At 41.0% G+C, this 27,164-nt stretch overlaps 1 protein-coding gene across 1 annotated transcript; it reads right to left on the bottom strand.

Moving 5' to 3' along the window:
* Nucleotides 1-901: 901 nt before the first annotated feature.
* On the bottom strand, nt 902-26,485 carry LOC124288752 (beta-1,3-galactosyltransferase 1-like). Its single transcript, XM_046725282.1, has 2 exons — nt 26,121-26,485; nt 902-2,343 (listed from the first exon to the last, which is right to left on the bottom strand). The coding sequence occupies exon 2, from the start codon at nt 2,311-2,313 to the stop codon at nt 907-909; it is 1,407 nt and encodes a 468-aa protein (XP_046581238.1). The 5' UTR covers nt 2,314-2,343; nt 26,121-26,485; the 3' UTR covers nt 902-906.
* Nucleotides 26,486-27,164: the final 679 nt, after the last annotated feature.

The following is a 27,164-nucleotide window of genomic DNA, read 5'->3' as shown; positions in this document are numbered from 1 at the left end:
GTCATGGTCCCTATAGTCTGTTTGCAGTGAAAACGTACCGATGAATTTCACTTAAAACAAAAAAGTAAATCGAATACAGTGAAGTTAAGGTTGCGAATCCTCATAATTTTACCTTGCCAATTGAACATTTAAATCTCAGAATGATATTCAGCTTAGGTAAAAGTTGTTTAACAAACGATCATAGTTTCAAATCTCTATTGTCGGTTGTATTACAAGGGGGTATGAACATTAAATGAAACACCGAGAACATGTAGGTTTGGTCGAAGTTAACGCTCATCACGTACCGCACGTGCATTTGTTTCACTGTTCCAACTACTGCGCTTACTCCCTTGTAATACAAACCAATAATATCGATTTGAAACTATGATCGTTTGTTAAACGTTTATTCTAAGTTGAATTAAATTCTGAGATTTATATGTTCAGTTGGCAAGGTAAAATTATGAGGATTCGCAATCTTAATTTCATTTTATTTGATTTACTTTTTGTTTAAAGTGAAATTGATTGGTACGTTTTCACTGCAAACCGACTATAAATGTGGTGATCTCCCATCAGTTACTGGCGATCTGTAACCCTTTTCTATATTGTATTGTCTTCAAGATTGAAGTGACTTTAGGGTTACATGCTGGTTTTAATGTGTGTGTGATATTCTTATCGTTGTATTGTCGCGTGTGGATAGATTTATAATCTGTAACTTTTTATGCTTCATGAATTTATAGCTTGTTTTAGTAACAATGTGGACGAAATACTATCTATGTGACTTCAACTGACTGTAAATTTTTATGTAAGATTTTTTACAACTTATTAAAAGGTAGTTCACCATCACCCTTATAACCCTTGTGCAGTCAGTGTTGGGTGTTCCATTCAATGTTTTATACATGTCTAGCATGTCTTAATACAATAGCGAAATCAGCATTCAGCCTGCATTACCTTTTTGAATAATGGTACAGGCACACTGTGACATGTTAAAACAAATTCGGATTTATAGAAACATATGTCTTTCCTAAAGTCTCCCATGTAGAAAAATTTTCCCTGGTTTCTCACACGTACGTTTCCAAGGGCTTCAATACATAAGCCAAAATACGCGTCTTCAAACTTCAAGAACGGCACATGGCGTGATATGTTATATATGCGTTTTGCAACGGCCATGCTTGTAACGTAGCCACTCCCAGAACAATATTGTTTGTAATATGGCAAGGGATATTCGTTGTAAGTGATGTACCACCTTGATCTCTTGTCCCTTATCGGTTGTCCAAGTCCACATCTTCCTAATACACCTGATTGCAAAAATAGCTGATTCCGATTGACCAGTTGTAAGATTTCGGGCACATTCACCCACATGTCATCATCTGTTTTCAGGACAAATTTGGCATTGTCACAAAATGAGGAGGCCCATTTCAAACCCATGATTGTTTTGTACGTCAGGTTGTGATACGAGTCTCTGAAGTCCTCCATCAGCATGTCCTTGTAATGCAATGCCTCAAGCTTTACGTTTTCCATTAACTCATAACGTGGAACTTCACCTAGTAAGAAGACGTAGCGAACATTTCCAGTATTGTTCCTGGAGATTGCAGCCCACGTTGCCCGTATGACATTCCTTCTGTATATATTGTTGTGCCTCGTCATGATGAGTATAATAAGGTCAAGTGCATTCTTGTTTGTCTCGCTACATATATCTTCATTCTGTATGAGATACACGAAGTCGTGTCTGAAACAGTTGGTACACGTATGTGGCCGAACGTGCCAGCCATTTGCTGAAATGTGTTTCTTTGTTAACACTTCTGCAATCATCGAGTGTGATTTTGTTAAGTCCGTACTGTTAATAGGATGTGATTGTGTTAAATCCGCACTGTTGATAGGATGTGATTTTGTTAACTCCGCACTGTTGATAGGATGTGATTGTGTTAACTCCGCACTGTTGATAGGATGTGATTGTGTTAACTCCTCACTGTTGATAGGATGTGATTTTATTAACTCCGTACTGTTGATAGGATGTGTCTTTGTTAACTCCTCAGTGATAACTGGGTGTGATTTTCTTAACACATCCGTGACGATATTCTGCGAAAGGCCAACAGCACCAGTATGTTGGCTTTCGTTCTCTGGTTCAGATAAGACATGGTCGTCTTCGCTGCTGTAGGCATTTTGAAAACGCCTGCTGTTTATGCTCACAAATCTTACATGTGTTGGATATTTTCTCGTGGTATGATTGTTCTTCAAAAACGCATACCATATGTTAAAAGACATAACGGTTGTTATCAGACATATGAAATACACAACATGTTTCAGCCGCATCGTTATCATTGTATTCCATGTCATCGCTTCTTGCCACGGGTTCCTCCGCTGTACCTGTAATAGAAAAACATTATGTTCGGCTATTCAAAAAACAATATCTTATTGATTTCTGCAATGCAGCTTTTCTGTTAGTCTGTCACACAGACCCTGAAGAAAATATACCCAAGAAAGCCCACGCATGTCTAGAAAATGTGGCAAGTCTAGATTTCCACAGCTTCAGGGAAGAAAGTCTCTGGGCTCCTTTTTATTGCATTTATGATTTTAATGTAAAAGCTTTTATTTTTCTGTAAAATATGTTCATTTCAGAGACTAGCTGTTAGTCTACTTTTCTGTTACCGACATGTTATGAGATTTTAAGACATTTTAACAAAATCCTTGGTAAAAACCTTTGGTACTGTCACTAATTCATATCCATGTACCTCACCCTTGATATCAGTTTCAGCTTATTCTCAAAAGAAACGACCACCGTTGGTTTACAAATATATCAAAATACAAAGAACTATCCTCACAACAGGTGACAGATTCCTATTGGTTTACATGAGGATACGATAAATTTAAAATTGGTATCTCGTGTATGCCACTCTGGAGAAGGTGGTGTTTCACCTATTAAAATTGTTTGAGCATACACTTTTTTTGCTATATTTCTTTGTAGTGTCTGGATAGAGGCACAATCATGTGCGCGTCTCACTTCGAGCCTGCAATCACATACTCACATACGTGGAACAACGTGGAACAACTAGATCCACTAGATTAACTAGATGAAAACAAACTTGTCCCTGAAAGCGAGAGATGCTATAGGTGAAAATATTGCTTACAACTTTTATAGTTTGGTTTCAAGAAACAGTTTTTGAAAAGGTCGCTAATAACGTGGTAGTGAACAGTAATTCAGTTATATTACTGCCTGTATGCAATCGGCACCACTCGTCCCTTTCCGTAACATACAAGAACACTCGACGACGACGAAGATGATGATGATGATGATGATGACGGTGATGATTTAGAGATTTTACGTGCGCTTTCCGACATGTTGCGTAATTCTCACACGGGTCTGACAGATCATTTAGTGTTTGATCGAAAGAGTGGCTGACCTAAAAATATGGCATTATTAGCGGGTCATTTTGGTTGCATAATTAAGTTTGGTCTAAATATTTATTTTAGGAATTTGCCAGAAGTAGTAGGGGGCTAAAGTACGGGGTGGTTTGGCTGGTATTTGTTTTGTTTTGGATTTATGGTCTTGTTTGGGGGCTTTTAGGCCTAAGACTTTGAAGCTTTGGATGTTATTAGTGGGCGTAGGAATGTTTGTAGTGTTAGGTGTGTGTTAGTGTCCAATGAACTCTGGATCACCACAGGAACACTCGTCCCCCTAGCGATACGGCAAACCAATCAGAATGTGCGTCAGTTTACATATAGATAACAGAATTACGTTGCATGAATATAAGTTGTAAATAGAGACATGGCCATGCACTGTGAGAAACTGAAATCCACACATACGCCATGTTTCTCTAAATATTGAGTATTGTAGCACAATAACAGAAACGATCTAGGTTTTCAGCAATGTGTTTAATTAGTACTACACTCGTACTAACAGTGATCAAAAGAGCGTGGCTGAGACTGCCCCTCGGGTAGCCGTGTCCAGCGTCGGATAGATGCTCCTTATGGCGGGAGTTGGTTGAAGTTCCCCTTCTGGGTCTGAGTCCTTCGATGTAGGAGTCCCTCGAGTGGCGCAGAGGATAGGGTTCCTCAGTCGGCGCGACCTGCACCCCTAGCGTCAACTGGCGCCATCTCAAACTCGGTTGTAGCCGAGACACTCCTGATACTCCTACCTCGTTTTGCTAGTCGGGGTCTAACGAATGTTATATACAGGAAAATCCTCACAAGTGTCACTGCAATTAAGATTATCAATTTGGCATCTCATTATCTGGTATCTAAGAATATACAATCATCTGCATAGATATGAATACCATTAGTCCGGACAGCGCTAACACGAACCAACCATTACCTGAAACAGCGGTTTTACAAGTTTACTATTGTTGGTATGTGCGTTTTAGGTAGAGGCCCTAGTACGTCTCAGTTCACCGTACACTATCTACATGTCTTCTCTGTCTCTACCCTACAGCATTCATGTTACCATGTCAATATGCTCCCGCCGCTATCTGCGATCAAATAGTGTTTACTGGCAAGATTTTCCCATTCAAATCTTTGTTACCATGTCATAAGTGTTTTTGTTACCATGTGTTGCGGTTAAATAATTGCCGTGACAAAAGGTTTAAGAATCCCCTTTGAACCAGCAAAATATAACACAGACAAGTCAAAAATATTCAATAATATATTGAGCAAACAATGAGCAAGCTACAATGAATCACAATACAGATTTCTAATACAATGCAATTGAGTCACAAATCTAAAGTTATGGGTCACATATATAAAATATTAACACACCAGAGTCTTGGTAATCACAGTGAGATCAGATATTATAAATGGCGCATGTTTACAAATGAAAGCAGTCAGGCATGAAGTGACAGGGTCAGGCGATGGCGATGTGACGAAGGACGAAAGCCGAGGCAAACAACGATGGGCAACTCCAGTGATATGGAAAGTCCCGTGTAATTCCGTGTGTTAGTCCGTGTGTCAGTCCTTGCCTGTCGCACAACGCAACAGCCAGCCTTTATAAATACTGACACAGATTCTCGAACTTTCCAGCAAAGCATGGCTGTATCGTTAAATGCTTAGATCTTTCTCGAAACGTGTTGAACATACGACATGACGATGTCAACACACAGACATCCGGTCAAGGGAGGTATTTCTGGAGCGCTATCACAAAGGCGTGCCGCTAAAATACTGTTGCCACTGAACATATATGACTCAAAATGTGACCCACAACCATCACTCAAAACTTTAAACATTGTGGCTCATAATTATTATCACCTAAGCAATGTTATTACATATTACAAAAAACACACTCTCGTAACACCATGTCAGTACGCCTCTGTCGCTATCTACGACCAAATACTGATCATTGGGAATTAGATACTTCCTATCACAGTCACTGCTACTCTTAAACAAATAGTCATACAGTACAACCAGAAATAATTGAGAATTTAAAGATTGTATTTTTTTTTCACTCATTACTCACGTATTAAATGTGAATATTAGCAGAACATAACTCAAGATTCAAAGACAGGTGAACAGTTTGTTTGTATTTTGTCAAGTCACCATGGGCAGCAATGCAGGCTTCAATGCAGCGGGGCATACTACTAATCAAAGAAGTTAGAAAGTCGTGGCCCATGCTGTCCCAATATCAGACCACCTCTTCTTTCATTGACACTTTCCTTCATAAGTCCCCAAACATTTTCTATTGGATTAAGGTCAGGGGGTTAGGTTGGCCAATCTGATAATGTCATATACTGAGTCAAAAAAGAAAATTCACATTCTTTCTTCAGGGCACTATAAAAGAACAAGAGATGGTAAGATGGTTAAATTGTTATTATTTCATTGCTGAGATCTGTGTGATGTACTCGATACACTGACAGTGCCATAATCAGTTCCATTAGGCTACGCCGCCGTTCCAAAACATGGGTATACAGAATGTCAAGTCACAAGAATAATTCGAAATTTCTCAGTTCAATATCGTGTATGGCCGCCCCGCACATTCACCACTGCCAAACACCGTCTCCTCATCGACTGCTTGATGCTTGTGAACACGTGGTTGGGGATTCTGCGCCATTGCTCTTGCAAGGCAGCGCCAAGTTCCTGCAAATTCTGAGGTTGGTTCCTAAGACCACGAAGCCTTCTCCCAAGTGCACCCCAAACGTGCTCTATTGGATTAAGGTCAGGGGACCTCGATGGCCAGTCCATGACGTTGATTCCAGCGTTTTGAAGGAAATTTCGTGTCAACATCGCGGTATGCGGCCGAGCATTATCATGCTGGAACTGTAGACCTGGGTCATGAGCCGCCATGAAAGGAACGAGTTCAGGGATGAGCACCTGGTCGCCGTAAGCAGCAGCTGTGAGGTTTCCACGGATGACCAGAAGTCGGGAACGGTTGTTCCCACAGAAAGCACCCCACACCATGCAACTTCCGCCCCCGAATCTGTCGACTTCCTGTACACAACATTGGGCATACCGTTCACGACGTCGTCTCCAGACTCTATGCCTGCCGTCCGCGAATCTGAGGGTAAACCTGGATTCATCGCTAAAGACGACTCGATTCCAGTCTCTCTGGGTCCATCGGAGGTGACGTTGGGCCCACAGCAGACGTTGACGTTAATGAAACGGCGTCAACATTGGCCCACGATATGGACGTCGAGAATGGAGATTGGCATCCCGCAACCGATTTCGAATGGTCTGTGAGGACAGTCGACCTCTCAACATCTCAGCCCTGGTTCGTGTAGCCGGCAAAAATCTGTCACGTAGGTGACGTAGGACGATTTGACGGTCTTCTGCCCGTGACGTCACACGTGGACGACCCGACCTTGGGCGATCAGAAGTGGTGCCAGTTTGTTGTAGACGACCTCGCCGGTCATACACAGTACGACGGCTGCATCCCATTGCTCTTGCGACGTCAATAACTGATCTTCCCGCTTGCAACATGCCAACGGCACGTTCACGTTGCACATTTGACAATCGTGGCATTTCAAGTACCGTTAGAACTGTGGTTTAAAAGTGTTTTTTCAATTCTTGAGGCCAATGCAAACACGTGCATGTGAAGAAAACTTCGATGCGAAGATCACGTGATCGACTGCACGTGCAAAACCTGATTTGGCACTAACGTCATTTGCACGACGAATGGATGGGTTTGAGTGAGTTTTGCTAACGTTTTTCGAAAGATAGGGATCCCATTTCGGATACATAGATGTATCATCAGAGAAAAATTATTCATTATTTTTCAAATTACATTTTGTGAAGTTTCTTTTTTGACTCAGTATACTTTGGGTCCGAAACCAGGCCTGTGAATGCTTTGAACGATGTTTTGTTTCGTTGTCCTGCTGGAAATCAAAACAATTCCATAGAACACGTGAGCAGATGGAAGTAAATGTCCCTCGAGAATATCTGTGTACCGCTCACTGTTCATATTCCCTTCAAATACATAGAGGGGGGTTGCCCCTAACACAGATATGCCACCCCACACGTTAAATTTCGGACTGTACTTTGGGCGCTGGAGTTGTCTCTCTTGAATGAAACCAAGCACTTGATAGCTGGTCAAGGTTGTTTATACTAGAAATCCAATTAAACATATTCCTAAATTCTCAATAATTTCTGGTCATACAATAAGTGAGTGTTTTTGTTATCATGTCCGTACGCCTATATCGCTATCCGCGACCAAATACTTATCATTGAGAATAAGCTTCTTAATGGCATTCAGGTGTACACGTTTTATGTCGTTTGCATGTTGTTAGTTAAACTTTCTCTTTCTTGTCTGTCTGTACAATACTATCGACACCATAGCTAGTTTCCATTTGTGTGTACCTTCCTTCCAGTTACAATGTGTACTTCACCTGCTTATTGTGCAATATCTAACTAAAATATAAGCTTATTATTCGCAACAGAAACAACAATGAGTGCGTGAATTAAGTTTTACGCCGCACTCAGCAATATTTCAGCTATAAGGCGGCTGTCTGTAAAACATTAAGTATGGACCAGACAATCCAGTGATCAACAACATGAGCATCCATCTACGCCACTGGGATACGATAACATGTGTCAACCAAGCCATCTAACCTGACCACCCGATTCCGTCAGTCGCCTCTTACGACAAGCGTGGGTTACTGATGATCAATTATAAACTGCATCTTCACGGGTGAAACAGCAATGACCCTCAATGGGTATCATCATTTCTTAACAATATGTTCTCTTTTACATATTTTCCATTTTCCATCCCTATTATATTCTTGTATCCCCTCAATTGCCTTTTAGGTTTTTTTTCTTTTTATCGAGCCCTTATAAGCCACTACATATTTAGTAGTCTGTCGTGCAGACCCTGAAGCAAATATATCCAAGAAAGCCCACGCAAGTCAAGAAAATGTGGCAAGTCTAGATTTCCTTAGCTTCAGAAAAGCGAGAAAGTCTCAGGGCTCCTTTTCATTATATTATATTTTTTTTTACTATGAGAGACTAGTTGTTAGTCTACATATTTAGGTATACCGCTGTATTGTCTTGAACACTACCGTGACTATTTTTACTTCACATGATCTCAAACTGACTTTAACCACGTGCACGTCATACGTTTCAGTGGGTTCTCCCTCAAAAGATTTTATGGTCTGTGCTATCCCCTCCCCAGAGTTGTCGACAGGTTGGCTAATTGTCATGATGTTTGTCCCTCCAATCCTGTCAAACATGCACTTAACTGCTGGCCAGCCATAACGAGAAATGAAACCGGGAGGTCTGAGCTACTTAGTACTTACCGAAGTTGATCCTAACGTCACTCGTCACTTGTGTCCGGCTGTTCTTTGTAGAGAGGTGTCCGGGTCACTACACCAGGGTAAAACCCAAACGTGCTGTCAATTTAGCACAACAAGAGAAACGAACTAGGCGTTGTTTATATAGGGGTTTCTAAACTAACTGGCTGCGATGCTGCCACCTGTCTGTAACAAGACCCTTCATCAGCCAGCGACAACAGTTATTGTTCAATGTGTGAACCTCACGGTATTTTGGTAGTCAAAACAAACGACCGGTTTAATCCACGCATTTATTGTGTCATTATTAACCCTCAAATCATCAAGTAAGTACTCGCAAAAACAGCCCCCAATATTATCACAGGTGTGTTTTGTTTCGTGTGAGAAGCAAGTCCGTCCGTCTTCACAGCATGTAACCACTGAATAGTGTTGTATTTTCTCTGACTTTGATGTTTTGGCTTTCCAAACGTATTTCACTGTTATGTACTTGGGGAGTGGTGTGCTATATTTCACACTTATTTCTCTTGAGGACTGATTCCCTGTTAACTTCAGACTTTCTGGGAGCCAATGCGTAGCAATATACACTAAACGCCAAAAGAAACGTTACCCTCCTTAATTAAGTACGGAGGTACCTATCTTCAGCTGGCGTTGTGATGCGTGGACGTCCACTTCTTGGTCTGTCTACGTTCACCCCAGTCAGTCTGAAGCCCTGAATAAGTCGTATAACCGTGATACGGTGGCATGCGAGGGCGTTGGCAACAGCATTGCATGTCGACACACATGCATCTGCACCATCCCAATGGCTCTTTCTCTCTCTTCAGCTGTTAATCGTGGCATATTTCTCGTACTTGTGTATCATATCATGTATTCTAGGCTCTCATAGAATCATACCCTATAGAATCATTCTACGTGTGAAATGGATTCAAATACTACTTGAATATCGCTGCGTTTTGGCAGTTGATATTGCTATGTGTAAACAGAAAATGGAAAAATGTTACTCTGGAAGCAAAAATGTTAACAAAGATAATTTTAGATGTTCCTTAACATTTGTTCACAATATCAAAGACTTGTTTTCACTTATGCAAAATCAGCAGAAAATGTTGTTAAAGGTTGAAAACATAGGAATGATTATTTTACAATTTTACACACTCTACAACGGTTGTTTATTGCATAAATAGTTGACAAATGGTGATTTTAAATGGTTTATCTTTGTCCATTATTTGTATAAAAATAACTGTGTTGTTCGGCATGGACGCTTTCTTTTAAACTTTCAGATACCTTTTCTTTCGTGACATATCTTTCTTGTAAACTAGTTTTTTGATTAATTCATAAAGGTAGAAGGGTAACGTTTCTTTTGGCGTTTAGTGTATATTCATATATAGATAATCAACGTCTAACTTAAATGCTATATTTACATTTCACTTTATTGGGGATATGAGATATTAACCTGACGTTTCCTCAAGTCACATTCACCCATTTCTTCAGCGTTTGTTCATTTTCAAATTCCACCTGGGATATGGCAACTTGGTTACACGCAAGCACAGATCACAAGACGAACACCTTTGACCATATAAATGACTCCCTTCGAATTCTTAAGTTTACGATATCCTGCCTGTTTTATACATCTAGCGTTTTACAATAAGGAAAGTATATAATAAAGATATTCCACAGATAGTATTATGGGTTAATATGTACCCACAGATTCTTTGGATGGATGGATGGATGGATGGATGGATGGATGGATGGATGGATGGATGGATGGATGGATGGATGGATGGATGGATGGATGGGTTTTAGATGGATGGATGGATGGATGGATGGATGGATTTATGAATTCTTATAAACCGATGCTACATATACAGTGTATGAAAGAAATGATCACCCAAAGTTGTTATAGTACTGATATCTATTGAGTTCAAGAGGTATTTTTATCACAAGCAAGCCATAAGATAGATGACTGATAAAGAATTGAAAATTCTTTAAGAGAAATGTAGATATAGATAACTACACCTATCCTAAACGTGTTTGGGTGTTTTCCGGATCCCTGTCAAATGCATTTGGTATATGATCCCTTGAAAGGGTAATATGATGTATAAGATGTTAACGATTACCAGATTGGATGTTTACATTTGATCGTGTATTGACAATTGTGTACTGGTGTACCGTTCTACATGTGTACGTATATGTATTAAATTGAAGAAAGATGGCACATGTCACAGATTTGATAGGCTTCGAACATTATTTATCTGTGTCACCAAAACAAATTAAACGTTTCCAAATATTGCTACTGAGGTTAGGTAAAGCGCACGTCAATGAACATTTATCTTTTGCCGAGATGCAGCGACAGCGTACAAATATAGCACTTCTGGGAATACTCTACAACCTATCCATTTGAAGCTAAATAAGATCAGTAGTAAGATATACCTTCCCCACGTTTGCAACGAAGTCAAACGGGCCATTAATATTAGTTGTGTATGGTGTGTGGCCCCGTGCATAAAGCTCCGGTCAGAAATCAGGTGAAGTTAAGCAACGTTGGGCGCGGAGAATCCTTGGATGGGTGACCGTGTTTGGCAGCTTGCCTCAAGGTCAAAAAAGTTTCTAGGACTTCAGTTCTTCCCCACAACAAAACACATGTGATACATGTGATCTCACCTTTGGCAAGTGAGTTTGTTAGAAATTGCGTCTTGTCACCCAACAGAAAATGGGTACCCGGTGGGATCAGTCATTATTATTATTATGTTTTACAGATTAAAGATAATATGCAGCAGAGAGGGTTCGGGTGATCCTGGCACAGTCAGGCTGGTAAGGCTCATCATCAGCTCAGGGCCCTTGCCCCCTCTACACGCAGCCCAGACAGCGAATGGGACTTCTCCAAGGAAACGCTGCCTAGAACTTTACGGAGAGTGTGAGGATTCCCCAAAACTGCAGCCTTCTGCATTACCCAGAGTGTCAGAAGGGCTGTGCTTCCGGTCGGGAACCTGGGCACTCTCCTGGTCTGCGCCAAGAGATCAGGACGTAACAAACCAAGGGCACCAAGAACAATGGGGAGCCTGACGACAGTGTACTTGGGATGCAAGCGAGACGTTTCAAAGGCGAGGTCTGCATATTTAGCATGCTTTTCCTGAATCTTGCCAATCACGTTGCTGTCAAAAGGGGCAGACAATAAGTAGTAGTAGTAGTAGTTCACGATAACCGCAGTTCGTTATACACTTTTACACCGAAGTATACAGAAAGAGGTCAGGACACAAAACAGTTCGAAATATCCGTTTATTCGTAATAACCGTGTTCGATGGATAGATAGTTTCCTGTATAATAAACAACGCCTTGATCGAGAAAAGGCGGACCTGATCGTTCTGGGAGTCAAGACCCTTCTACTCAACAAATGCAGTGTCACACTTCATCAGACCAAAAAAGAAGTTAACAAATATCCTGAAGGCAAAGGTTCCGTATCACTGAATGTTAAAACGTAAACATTTACTTGATATGTTTTGATTATCGCATGCTGTATAAATCAGTGACATATGTTAGAAAAGTATGATTGTTGTACATATATATCTATAACTTACCCTGTTCCTGTGTACAACTGTCCTGCCTGTTGGTTGAATCAACTGAAGGGTGTCGGCTAGTTCAGGTTTACCTTAGGTTACGCATGACGGGGTACATATGAAAGAAGCGTATACTGAATTCGCCCTTTTCGTGAACTCTCTCAGTGCACCGTTGCATTTCCTGCAAAGTCACGTGGTATTGTACGGTATATAGATATAACCCAGTACTAACGTGATGGTCGTTTGAATGAACGTCTCATAGCGTACATGAACTTGACGTGAAGAAAGGAGACTGTGCCGGTTTCTGGACGGTCCACTTGACAAGGTCTAAATAATTGTAATTGATGTGCGACAGAGCACAGGTATTGTGCTGACAAACTCCACAAAACATAACCCTGTTACACCTTACTCACTGGATTCTGTCAAAAGTCTTAGTCACTCCACGAAGTGAACAGCAAAACTGCAATGCCTTAGGCAGTTGGTGCACATGTGGCTCTGTTTACAACAAACAAAATGCATTTAGCGTGTAAGTAGCGCATATAGTTGCAGCAAGAGTATTGGAATAGAAATGCAACCGCCTTCATGTACTCCTGCCTTCTAATAGCTACAAACTGAGTGTTCATGTCCAATCCAGGTAGTAACAACCGTATAATACATGTCATACTCCATCAACAATACGGTTAAAAGCGATTCCTTTGATCAGGGGATACTCTACAAATCTGATATAGTCACCCTGCTTTGATTAACTCTTTTGGCATCAGATTTGTAGCCACTGGCGCATATTAACTATAATACCTTTTGTGTAAGACCTTTTGTATCGGTCAAATGCATGAGAGTGCTGGTTTGAAGTCACGAAGTATATGCATGCGTATAAAAGATATTGTATCACCTACCAAGTTACGGCTATTACAGACCTGGAACTCGTGTTTCGCCTCTGTCCAACCTCTACAGCCCTAATCACAACATGTATCACTGTACCAACTCCGTGTTTTAAATATACGCTAATTACGTAAACCACCCTAACCTACTCATCCTGTAATGTAATCTGTATTCAATTGGAGGAAATAGAAGACTATGGCTTAAAGCAACCGGACTGTTCATGTATACCATTACTGTAGTTCAATGCATTGTTATGACGTCACAATGCAAAGTGACATCACACTATTACTAGAGGATTACTGTACAAGTGGAGCTTTGAAGAGTTAATAACATAATGATGAAAAATTCATGCTAAATAATATGAAGTTGAAAGTTGAATTACATCAATACGCAACAGCTGCTAATTACGCAAAGGTTGCCTGACAGTTGAGAGGCAAAAAGAATAGTAGACTCGTTTTTTTCTTTTATCTAAAGTTCCATTAAAAAGTTAATCAAGCGGTCCCACGCATGGCAGGTATACACCTTGATCACGATTCCATTGCTGGTTTATGTCTCGTTATCTCGACAGCTCCTCCTGTAGTTTTCTTCACCGACGCCAGTCGTTGTTATTTCTCGAAATCACCCCCAATATCAATTCCACATGATTACATGATCAAGAAGGTCTTGTGTCTGATACATAGCTGACTTAAATTCTGAGATTTATATGTTCAGTTGGCAAGGTGCCAATTATGAGGATTCGCAATCTTTAATTTCATTCTATTTGATTTAATTTTTGCTCAAAGTGAAATTGATTGGTACGTTTCTCACTGCAAACCGACTATAAATGTGGTGGATCTCCCCATCGAAGCTTACTGGCGATCTGTAACCCTTTTCTACATTAAAATGTCTCTCTCAAGATTGTAGTGACTTGAGGTTACGCGCTGGTTTTAATGTGTGTGCGATATTCTTACCAAGTTAGTATTGTCGCGTGTGATAGATTTATAATCTGTAACTTTTATGCTTCATGAACTGGCAGCTTGTTTTAGTAACAAATGTGGACGAAATACTCGGCCCATGTGACTTCAACTCCACTGTAAATTTTGCGCAAGATTTTGCCAACCTATTGGGTGCTGGGTAGTTCACCATCACCCTATAACCCTTGTGCCGTCAGTGTTGGGTGTTCCATCTTAACGTTTTATACATGTCTAGCATGTCTTAATACAATAAAGGAATCAGCATCTCAGCCCGTAATTACCTTTTGAATAATGGTACAGGCACACTGCATTACGTTAAAACAAATTCGGATTTATAGAAACATATGTCTTTCCTAAAGTCTCCCATGTAGAAAAAATTTTCCCTGGTTTCTCACATCGCATTGCCATGGGCAACAATACATGCTTCAAAATATGCGTCTTCAAACTTCAAGAACGGCACATGGCGTGATATGTTATATATAAGCGTTTCTGTAACGGCCATGCTAGTAACGTAGCCACCCTGGTGAACAATATTGTTTGTAATATGGCAAGGGATATTCGTTGTAAGTGATGCACCACCTTGATCTCTTTGTCCCTTATCGGTTGTCCAAGTCCACATCTTCCTAATACACCTGATTGCAAAAATAGCTGATTCCGATTGAATTCAGTTGTAAGATTTTCGCACATTCACCCACATGTCATCATCTGTTTTCAAGACAAATTTGGCATTGTCACAAAATGAGGAGGCCCATTTCGTAAAACCCATGATTGTTTCGAACGTCAGGCTGTGATAATGAGTCTCTGAAGTCCTCCATCAGCATGTCCCTTGTAAATTTCAATGCTTCAAGCTTTACGTTTTCCATTAACCTTTACAACGCGGAACTTCACCCCAGTAAGAAGACGTAGCTGGACATATCGAGTATTGTTCCTGGAGATTGACAGCCTACGTTGCCCGTGTATGACATTCCTTCTGTATATATATTGCTGTGCCTCTTCGCGATGAGTATAATAAGGTCAAGTGCATTCGGTTTCTGGTTCGCTACATTATCATCTTTCATTCTATGAGATACACGAAGTCGTGTCTGGAAACAGTTGGTGGCTAATGCATGTGGCCGAACGTGCCGTTTACCTGCCGAAATGTGCTCTTTGTTAACACCCCTACAATGATCGAGGCGGATTTCGTTAAGTCCGTACCGTTTAACGGTAGATGTGACGTTGTTAAATCCGCAATCGTTGATAGGATTTGATTGTTGTCAACTCCGCACCCGTTGATAGACCATCAGCCCAACTCCAACTCGCTTGTGATATGGATGCACGTGCTTAACTCCCACCGCTGACAGAATATCTTCATTAACCCCGTAATTGCCGATAGGATGCGTCTTTGTTAACTCCTCAGTGATAACCAGGTGTGATTTTCTTGAATAATAACCTGATACGATAGTCTGCGAAAGCGCCAAATGTTCCAGTATGCTGGCTTCTCAGCCCTCTCTGGAGATTCCAGATAAGACACATGGCCAAGCCGCTGTAGGCATTTTGAAAACGCCTGTCAGTTTATGCCTCACAAACTCTGCTATATGTGTTGGATATTCTCTTCTCGTGTATGATTGTTCTTCAAAAACGTATTTACCATATGTTAAAAGACATAACGGTTGTTATCAGTATTATACATGAAATACACAACATGTTTCAGCCGCATCGTTATCATTTATATTCCATGTCATCGCTTCGCCACGGGTTCCTCCGCTGTAAATTCCTGTAATAGAAAAAACATTATGTTCGGCTATTCAAAAAACAATATTCATTGATTTCTGCAATGCAGCTTTTCTCCGGTTAGTCTGTCACACAGACCCTGAAGAAAATATAACTCCAGAGAAAGCCCACGCATGCGTCTAGGAAATGTAAGCGGAGTCTAGATTTCCACAGCTTCAGGGAAGAAAGTCTCAGGCTCCTTTTATTGCATTTATGATTTTAATGTAAAAGCTTTTATTTTCTGTAAAATATGTTCATTTCAGAGACTAGCTGTTAGTCTACTTTTTCTGTTACCGACATGTTATGAGATTTTAAGACATTTTAACAAAATCCTTGGTAAAACCCTTTGGTACTGTCACTAATTCATATCCATGTACCCTCAATCTATGATATCAGTTTCCAGCCTTTATTCTCAAAAGAAACGACCACCGTTGGTTTACAAATATATCAAAATACAAAGAACTATCCCCGCCAACAGGTTATCGATTCCTATTGGTTTACATGAGGATACGATAAATTTAAAATTAGAAGATATATCGTGTATGCCACTCTGGAGAAGGTGGTGTTTCACCTATTAAAATTGTTTGAGCATACACTTTTTTTGCTATATTTCTTTGTAGTGTCTGGATAGAGGCACAATCATGCGCGCGTCCCACTTCGAGCCTGCAATCACATACTCGCATTATTGTACAACGGCGTGGAACAACTACGATCCACTAGATTAACCTAGATGAAAACAAACTTGTCCCCTTGAAAGCGAGAGATGCCATAGGTGAAAATATTGCTTACAACTTTTATAGTTTGGTTTCAAGAAACAGTTTTTGAAAAGGTCGTTAATAACGTGGTAGTGAACAGTAATTCAGTTATATTACTGCCTGCCTCGCATGCAATCGGCACCACTCGTCCCTTTCCGTAACATACAAGAACACTCGACGACGACGAAGATGATGATGTGATGATGATGATGACGGTGATGATTTAGAGATTTTACGTGCGCTTTCGGACATGTTGCGTAATTCTCACACGGGTCTGACAGATCATTTTAGTGTTTGATCGAAAGAGTGGCTGACCCAAAAATATGGCATTATTAGTGGGTCCAGCTTTGGCTGCATAATTCGTTTGGTCTCTAAACATTTATTTTAGTGAATCTGCCAGCAGTAGTAGGGGGCTAAAGCACGGGGTGGTTTGGCTGGCATTTGTTTTGTTTTGGATTTATGGTTTTGTTTGGGGGCTTTAGGCCCAAGACTCTTCAGCGCTTTGGAATGTTATTAGTGGGCGTAGGAATGTTCTGTAGTGTTAGGTGTGTTAGTGTCCAATGAACTCTGGGTCACCACAGGGAACACTCCGTCCCCTAGCGATACGGCAAACCAATGTAGAATGTGCGTCAGTTTACATATAGATAACAGAATTATGCTGCATGAATATAAGTTGTAAATAGAGACATGGCCATGCATTCGTGAGAAAACTGAAATCCGGCACATACGCCATGTTTCTCTAAATATTGAGTATTGTAGCAGAATAACAGAAACGATCTAGGTTTTCAGCAATGTGTTTAATTAGTACTACACTCGTACTAACAGTGATCAAAAGAGCGTGGCTGAGACTGCCCCTCGGGTAGCCGTTGTCCAGCGTCGGATAGATGCTCCTTATGGCGGGGAGTTGGTTGAAGTTCCCCTACTGGGTCTGAGTCCTTCGATGTAGGAGTCCCTCGAGTGGCGCAGAGGATAGGGTTCCCTCAGTCGGCGCGACCTGCACCCCTAGCGTCAACTGGCGCCATCTCAAACTCGGTTGTAGCCGAGACACTCCTGATACTCCTACCTCGTTTTGCTAGTCGGGGTCTAACGAATGTTATATACAGGAAAATCCTCACAAGTGTCACTGCAATTAAGATTATCAATTTGGCATCTCATTATCTGGTATCTAAGAATATACAATCATCTGCATAGATATGAATACCATTAGTCCGACAGCGCTCTTCAACACGAACCAACCATTACCTGGAAACAGCGGTTTTACAAGTTTACTATTGTTGGTATGTGCGTTTTAGGTAGAGGCCCTAGTACGTCTCCAGTTCACCGTACACCTATCTACATGTCTTCTCTGTCTCTACCTCTACAGCATCTATGTTACCATGTCAATATGCTCCCGCCGCTATCTGCGATCAAATAGTGTTTACTGGCAAGATTTTCCCATTCAAATCTTTGTTACCATGTCATAAGTGTTTTTGTTACCATGTGTGCGGTTAAATAATTGCCGTGACAAAGGTTTAAGAATCCCCTTTGAACCAGCAAAATATAACACAGACAAGTCAAAAATATTCAATAATATATTGAGCAAAACAATGAGCAAGCTACAATGAATCACAATACAGATTTCTAATACAATGCAATTGAGTCACAAATCTAAAGTTTGGCGGTCACATATATAAAAAATATTAACACACGCGAGTCTTGGTAATTCAAGCAGTGAGATCAGATATTATAAATGGCGCATGTTTACAAAATGAAAGCAGTCAGGCATGAAGTGACGGGGTCAGGCGATGGCGATGTGACGAAGGACGAAAGCCGGGCAAGACAACAACGATGGGCAACTCCAGTGATATGGAAAGTCCCGTGTAATTCCGTGTGTTAGTCCGTGTAATCAGTCCTGCCTGTCGCACAACGTGCAACAGCCAGCCTTTATAAATACTCGACACAGATTCTCAGAACTTTCCAGCAAAGCATGGCTGTATCGTTAAATGCTTAGGATCTTTCTCGAAACGTGTTGAACATACGACATGACGATGTCAACACACAGACATCCGGGTCAAGGGAGGTATTTCTGGAGCGCTATCACAAAGGCGTGCCGCTAAAATACTGTTGCCACTCGAACATATATGACTCAAAATGTGACCCACAACCATCACTCAAAACTTTTAAACATTGTGGCTCATAATTATTATCACCTAAGCAATGTTATTACATATTACAAAAACACACTCTCGTAACACCATGTCAGGCACGCCTCTTGTCGCCATCTACGACCAAATACTGATCATTGGGAATTAGATACTTCCTATCACAGTCACTGCTACTGCGGCAAACAAATAGTCATACAGTACAAACTCCAGAAATAAATTGAGAATTTAAAGATTGTATTTTTTTTTCACTCATTACTCACGTATTAAATGTGAATATTAGCAGAACATAACTCAAGATTCAAACATTGCGGTGAACAGTTTGTTTTGTATTTTGTCAAGTCACCATGGGCAGCAATGCAGGCTTCAATGCAGCGGGCATACCTACTAATCAAAGAAGTTAGAAAGTCGTGGCCCATGCTGTCCCAATATCAGACCACCTCTTCTTTCATTGACCACTTTCCTTCATAAGTCCCCAAACATTTTTCTATTGGATTAAAGGTCAGGGTTTAGGTTGGCCAATCTGATAATGTCATATGCTGAGTCAAAAAGAAAATTCACATTCTTTCTTCAGGGCACTATAAAAGAACAAGAGATGGTAAGATGGTTAAATTGTTATTATTTCATTGCTGAGATCTGTGTGATGTACTCGATACACTGACAGTGCCATAATCAGTTCCATTAGGCTACGCCGCCGTTCCAAAACATGGGTATACAGAATGTCAAGTCACGAATAATTCGAAATTTCCCTCAGTTCAATATCGTGTATGGCCGCCCCGCACATTCACCACTGCCAAACACCGTCTCCTCATCGACCGCTTGATGCTTGTGAACACGTGGTTGGGGATTCTGCGCCATTGCTCTTTGCAAGGCAGCGCCAAGTTCCTGCAAATTCTGAGGAGGTGGTTCCTAAGACCACGAAGCCTTCTCCCAAGCGCACTTTAAACGTTGCTCTATTGGATTAAGGTCAGGGGACCTCGATGGCCAGTCCATGACGCGTTGATTCCAGCGTTTTGAAGGAAATTTCGTGTCAACATCTCGCGGTATGCGGCCGAGCATTATCATGCTGGAACTGTAGACCTAGATCATGAGCCGCCATGAAAGGAACGAGTTCAGGGATGAGCACCTGGTCGCCGTAACGCAGCAGCTGTAAGGGTTTCCACGGATGATTCAGAAGTCGGGAACGCTTGTTCCCCACAGAAAGCACCACCGAATCGCCAATGCAACTTCAACCCCGAATCTGTCGACTTCCTGTACACAACATTGGGCATACCGTTCACGACGTCGTCTCCAGACTCTATGCCTGCCGTCCGCGAATCTGAGGGTAAACCTGGATTCATCGCTAAAGACGACTCCGATTCCAGTCTCTGGGTCCATCGGAGGTGACGTTGGGCCCACAGCAGACGTTGACGTTAATGAAACGGCGTCAACATTGGCCCAATGATATGGACGTCGAGAATGGAGATTGGCATCCCGCAACCGATTTCCTCGAATGGTCTGTGAGGACAGTCGACCTCTCAACATCTCAGCCCTGGTTCGTGTAGCCGGCAAAAATCTGTCACGTAGGTGACGTAGGACGATTTGACGGTCTTCTGCCCGTGACGTCACACGTGGACGACCCGACCTTGGGCGATCAGAAGTGGTGCCAGTTTGTTGTAGACGACCTCGCCGGTCATACACAGTACGACGGCTGCATCCCATTGCTCTTGCGACGTCAATAACTGATCTTCCCGCTTGCAACATGCCAACGGCACGTTTCACGTTGCACATTTGACAATCGTGGCATTTCAAAGTCACCGTTAGAACTGTGGTTTAAAAAGTGTTTTTCAATTCTTGAGGCCAATGCAAACACGTGCATGTGAAGAAAACTTCGATGCGAAGATCACGTGATCGACTGCACGTGCAAAACCTGATTTGGCACTAACGTCATTTGCACGACGAATGGATGGGTTTGAGTGGAGTTTTGCTAACGTTTTTCGAAGATAGGGATCCCATTTCGGATACATAGATGTATCATCAGAGAAAAATTATTCATTATTTTCAAATTACATTTTGTGAAGTTTCTTTTTTGACTCAGTATACTTTGGGTCCGAAACCAGGCCTGTGAAGATGCTTTGAACGATGTTTTGTTTCGTTGTCCTGCTGGAAATCAAAAATTCCATAGAACACGTGAGCAGATGGAAGTAAATGTCCCTCGAGAATATCTGTGTACCGCTCACTGTTCATATTCCCTTCAAATACATAGAGGGGTTGCCCTAACACAGATATGCCACCCCACACGTTAAATTTCCTCTCGGACTGTACTTTGGGCGCTGGAGTTGTCTCTCTTGAATGAAACCAAGCACTTGATAGCTGGTCAAGGTTGTTTATACTAGAAATCCAATTAAAACATATTCCTAAATTCTCAATAATTTCTGGTCATACAATAAGTGAGTGTTTTTGTTATCATGTCCGTACGCCTATATCGCTATCCGCGACCAAATACTTATCATTGAGAATAAGCTTCTTAATGGCATTCAAGGTGTACACGTTTTATGTCGTTTGTATGTTGTTAGTTAAACTTTCTCTTTCTTGTCTGTCTGTACAATACTATCGACACCATAGCTAGTTTCCATTTGTGTGTACCTTCCTTCCAGTTACAATGTGTACTTCACCTGCTTATTGTGCAATATCTAACTAAAATATAAGCTTTGTTGAGGCGTCGCAACAGAAACAACAATGAGTGCGTGAATTAAGTTTTACGCCGCACTCAGCAATATTTCAGCTATAAGGCGGCTGTCTGTAAAACATTAAGTATGGACCAGACAATCCAGTGATCAACAACATGAGCATCCATCTACGCCACTGGGATACGATAACATGTGTCAAACTCAAGCCATCTAACCTGACCACCCGATTCCGTCAGTCGCCTCTTACGACAAGCGTGGGTTACTGATGATCAATTATAAACTGCATCTTCACGGGTGAAACAGCAATGACCCTCAATGGGTATCATCATTTCTTAACAATATGTTCTCTTTTACATATTTTCCATTTTCCATCCCTATTATATTCTTGTATCCCCTCAATTGCCTTTTAGGTTTTTTTTCTTTTTATCGAGCCCTTATAAGCCACTACATATTTAGTAGTCTGTCGTGCAGACCCTGAAGCAAATATATCCAAGAAAGCCCACGCAAGTCAAGAAAATGTGGCAAGTCTAGATTTCCTTAAGTTCAGAAAAAGCGAGAAAGTCTCAGGGCTCCTTTTCATTATATTATATTTTTTTACTATGAGAGACTAGTTGTTAGTCTACATATTTAGGTATACCGCTGTATTGTCTTGAACACTACCGTGACTATTTTTACTTCACATGATCTCAAACTGACTTTAACCACGTGCACGTCATACGTTTCAGTGGGTTCTCCCTCAAAAGATTTTATGGTCTGTGCTATCCCCTCCCAGAGTTGTCGACAGGTTGGCTAATTGTCATGATGTTTGTCCCTCCAATCCTGTCAAACATGCACTTAACTGCTGGCCAGCCATAACGAGAAATGAAACCGGGAGGTCTGAGCTACTTAGTACTTACCGAAGTTGATCCTAACGTCACTCGTCACTTGTGTCCGGCTGTTCTTTTGTAGAGAGGTGTCCGGGTCACTACACCAGGAGTAAAACCCAAACGTTCTGTCAATTTAGCACAACAAGAGAAACGAACTAGGCGTTGTTTATATAGGGGTTTCTAAACTAACTGGCTGCGATGCTGCCACCTGTCTGTAACAAGACCCTTCATCAGCCAGCGACAACAGTTATTGTTCAATGTGTGAACCTCACGGTATTTTGGTAGTCAAAACAAACGACCGGTTTAATCCACGCATTTATTGTGTCATTATTAACCCTCAAATCATCAAGTAAGTACTCGCAAAAACAGCCCCCAATATTATCACAGGTGTGTTTGTTTCGTGTGAGAAGCAAGTCCGTCCGTCTTCACAGCATGTAACCACTGAATAGTGTTGTATTTTCTCTGACTTTGATGTTTTGGCTTTCCAAACGTATTTCACTGTTATGTAATTTCTGGGGAGTGGTGTGCTATTTTTCACACCTATTTCTCTTGAGGACTGATTCCCTGTTAATTTCAGACTTTCTGGTAGTCAATGCGTAGCAATATACACTAAACGCCAAAAGAAACGTTACCCTCCTTAATTAAGGACGGAGGTACCTATCTTCAGCTGGCGTTATGATGCGTGGACGTCCACTTCTTGGTCTGTCTACGGTCACCCCAGTCTGTCTGAAGCCCTGAATAAGTCGTATAACCGTGATACGGTGGCATGCGAGGGCGTTGGCAACAGCATTGCATGTCGACCCACATGCATCTGCACCATCCCAATGGCTCTTTCTCTCTCTTCAGCTGTTAATCGTGGCATATTTCTCGTACTTGTGTATCATATCATGTATTCTAGGCTCATAGAATCATACCCTATAGAATCATTCTACATGTGAAATGGATTCAAATACTACTTGAATATTGCTGCGTTATGGCGATTGATATTGCTATGTGTAAACAGAAATGGAAAAATGTTACTCTGGAAGCAAAAATGTTAACAAAGATAATTTTAGATGTTCCTTAACATTTTTTCACAATATCAAAGACTTGTTTTCACTTATGCAAAATCAGCAGAAAATGTTTTTGAAGGTTGAAATCATACTAATGATTATTTTACAATTTTACACACTCTACAACGGTTGTTTATTGCATAAATAGTTGACAAATGGTGACTTTAAGTGGTTTATCTTTGTCCCAAAGCAAAATATTACTTCAACCTTTCTTTTCGACATCGAAATCACTGTTATTAGTTTAGTTCGGCATGGACGATTATAGGACAATTTAACTTGTCTGAAAAATATGCATTTCACATAAATATGAATGCATATGAGACTTTTCTTTCGTGATTTGCATAAAGCTGTGTTGTTAAGCTTTCTTGTAAACTAATACCTTCTAACATATCTTTGATAGTTTTTAAGTAATTCATAAAGGTAGGAGGGTAACGTTTCTTTTGGCGTTTAGTGTATATTCATATATAGATAATCAACGTCTAACTTAAATGCTATATTTACATTTCACTTTATTGGGGATATGAGATATTAACCTGACGTTTTCTCAAGTCACATTCGCCCATTTCTTCAGCGTTTGTTCATTTTCAAATACCACCTGGGATATGGCAACTTGGTTACACGCAAGCACAGATTACAAGACGAACACCTTTGACCATATAAATGACTCCCTTCGAATTCTTAAGTTTACGATATCCTGCCTGTTTTATACATCTAGCGTTTTACAATAAGGAAAGTATATAATGAAGATATTCCACAGATAGTAAATGGGTTAATATGTACCCACAGATTCTTATGGATTGATGGATAGATAGGTTGGTGGATGGATGGATGGATGGATGGATGAGTGGATGGATGGATGGATGGATCGATGGATCGATGGATGGATGGATGGATGGATGGATGGATGGATGGATGGATTTATGAATTCTTATAAACCGATGCTACATATACGGTGTATGAAAAGAATTGATCACCCAAAGTTGTTATAGTACTGATATCTATTGAGTTCAAGAGGTATTTTTATCACTAGCAATGCCATAAAATAGATGACTGATAAAGAATTGAAAATTCTTATGAGAAATGTAGATATAGATAACTACACCTATCCTAAACGTGTTTGGGTGATTTCCAACTCCCCTGTCAAATGCATTTATTATATTATCCGTTGAAAAGGTAATATGTCTTTTTCTGTAAAACTTCACTCGTGTCTCTCTGTCTCCATATTATGCAAAGACAACCGAAACACATGCCACTCAGAAATACATGTGTTATTACAACAGTTAGCTCTTTATAAGGAAATAAACGCTAACAGAACTAGTTTATGCAACAAGTATGTATAAGATGTTAACGATTACCAGATTGGATGTTTACATTTGATCGTGTTTTGACAAGTGTGTACTGATGTACCGTTCTACATGTGTACGTATATGTATTAAATTGAAGAAAGATGCACATCTAACAGATTTGATAGGCTTCGAACATTATTTATCTGTGTCACCAAAACAAATTAAACGTTTCCAAATATTGCTACTGAGGTTAGGTAAAGCGCACGTCAATGAACATTTATCTTTTGCCGAGATGCAGCGACAGCGTACAAATATATCACTTCTGGGAATACTCTACAACCTATCCATTTGAAGCTAAATAAGATCAGTAGTAAGATATACCTTCCCCACGTTTGCAACGAAGAAAACGGGCCATTAATATTAGTTGTGTATGGTGTGTGTGCCCCGTGCATAAAGCTCCGGTCAGAAATCAGGTGAAGTTAAGCAACGTTGGGCGCGGAGAATCCTTGGATGGGTGACCGTGTTTGGCAGCTTGCCTCAAGGTCAAAAAAGTTTCTAGGACTTCAGTTCTTCCCCACAAACGAAACACATGTGATACATGTGGTCTCACCTTTGGCAAGTGAGTTTGCTCGAAATTGCGTCTGTTCATCCAACAGAAAAATGGGTACCCGGTGGGATAAGTCATTATTATTATTATGTTTTACGGATTAAAGATAGTATGCAGCAGGAGGATCGGGTGATCCTGGTACAGTCAGGATGGTAAGACTCATCATCAGCTCAGGGTCCTTGTCCCTCTACACGCAGCACAGACAGGGAATAGTACTTCTCCCAGGAAACGCTGCCTAGTCGAACCCACCAAGAACTTTACGGAGAGTGTGTAGCCTTGTGCATTACCCAGAGTGTCAGAAGGGCTGTGCTTCCTGTGGGGAACCCGGGCTCTCTCCTGATCTGCGCCCAGAGATCAGGAGGTACCAAACCAAGGGCACCAAGAACAATGGGGAGCCTGACGACAGTGTACTTGGGATGCAAGCGAGACATTTCAAAGGCGAGGTCTGCATATTTAGCATGCTTTTCCTGAATCTTGCCAATCACGTTGCTGGCCAAAAGGGGCGAGACAGTTATTATTATTATTATTAGTTCACGATAACCGCAGTTCGTTATACACGTTTACACCGAAGTATATACAGAAAGAGGTCAGGACACAAAAACAGTTCGAAATATCCGTTAATTCGTAATAACCGTGTTCGATAGATACATAGTTTCCTTTATAATAAACAACGCCTTGATCGAAAAAAGGTGGACCTGATTGTTGTGGGGAGTCAAGACCCTTCTGCTCAACAAATGCAGTGTCACACCTAATCAGACCATTACGTGGATCCTAAACAGAAGTTAACAAATATCCCGAAAGCAAAGGTTCCGTATCACTGAATGTTGAAACGTAAACATTTACTTGATATGTTTTGACCATCGCATACTGTATAGATCAGTGATATATGTTAGAAAAGTATGATTGTTGTACATATACATGTATATCTATAACTTACCCTGTTCCTGTGGCCGCTGCGAGCCTGTGTACAACTGTCCTGCCTGTTGGTTGAAAACAACTGAAAGGTGTAGGGTAGTTCAGGTTTACCTTAGGTTACGCATGACGGGGTACATATGAAAAGAAGCGTATACTGAATTCGCCCTTTTCGTGAACTCTCAAGTGCACCGTTGCATTACCTGCAAGTCACGTGGTATTGTATTGCATATAGATATAACCCAGTACTAACATGATGGTCGTTTGAATGAACGTCTCATAACGTACATGAACTTGACGTGAAGAAAAGAGACTGTGCCGGCTTCTGGACAGTCCCTTGACAAAGGTCTAGTAATTGTAGTGATGTGTGCGAGAGCACGGGTATTGTGCTGACAAACCCACAAACATAACCCTGGTACACCTTGCTCACTGGATTCTGTCAAGTCTTAGTCACTCCACAGTGAACAGCAAACTGCAATGCCTTAGACAGTTGGTGCACATGTGGCCTGTTTACAGCAAACAAAATGCATTAGCGTGTGTGTGGCAGAGGAAGTTGTAGCAAGAGTATTGGAATAGAAATGCCACGCTTCGTACTCCTGCTTCCTAGCTACAAACTAGTGTTCATGTCCAATCAGAGTAGTAAATAACCGCATAATACATGTCATACTCCATCAACAATACGGGTTAAAAACGATTCCTTTGATCAGGGATACTCTACAACCTTATATAGTCTCCCTGCTTTGATTGACTCTTTGTGATCAGATTTGTATGACCAGGCTTACATATTAACTATAATACCTTTTGTGTAAGACCTTTTTGTGTCGGTCATCATGATGCTGTTTGAACTCACGAAATATATGCATGCGTATAAAAAGATATTGTATCACCTACCAAGTTACGGCTGTTACAGACCTGGAACTCGTGTTTGCCTCTGTCCAACCTCTACAACCCCAATCACAACATGTATCTGTATAACTCCCGTGTTTAAATATACCGCTAATGCATGTAAACCACCTGACCCTAATTATCCCTGTAATGTAATCTGTATTCAATTGGAGGAAATGAAGAC

This window comes from Haliotis rubra, unplaced genomic scaffold (assembly GCF_003918875.1).
Source record: "Haliotis rubra isolate DU_JTF1 unplaced genomic scaffold, ASM391887v1 Scf423, whole genome shotgun sequence".
Classification (NCBI taxonomy): Eukaryota; Metazoa; Mollusca; class Gastropoda; order Lepetellida; family Haliotidae; genus Haliotis; species Haliotis rubra.
The sequence above is the reverse complement of the archived record's forward strand: the minus strand, read 5'-3'. Positions and strand labels throughout refer to the sequence as shown.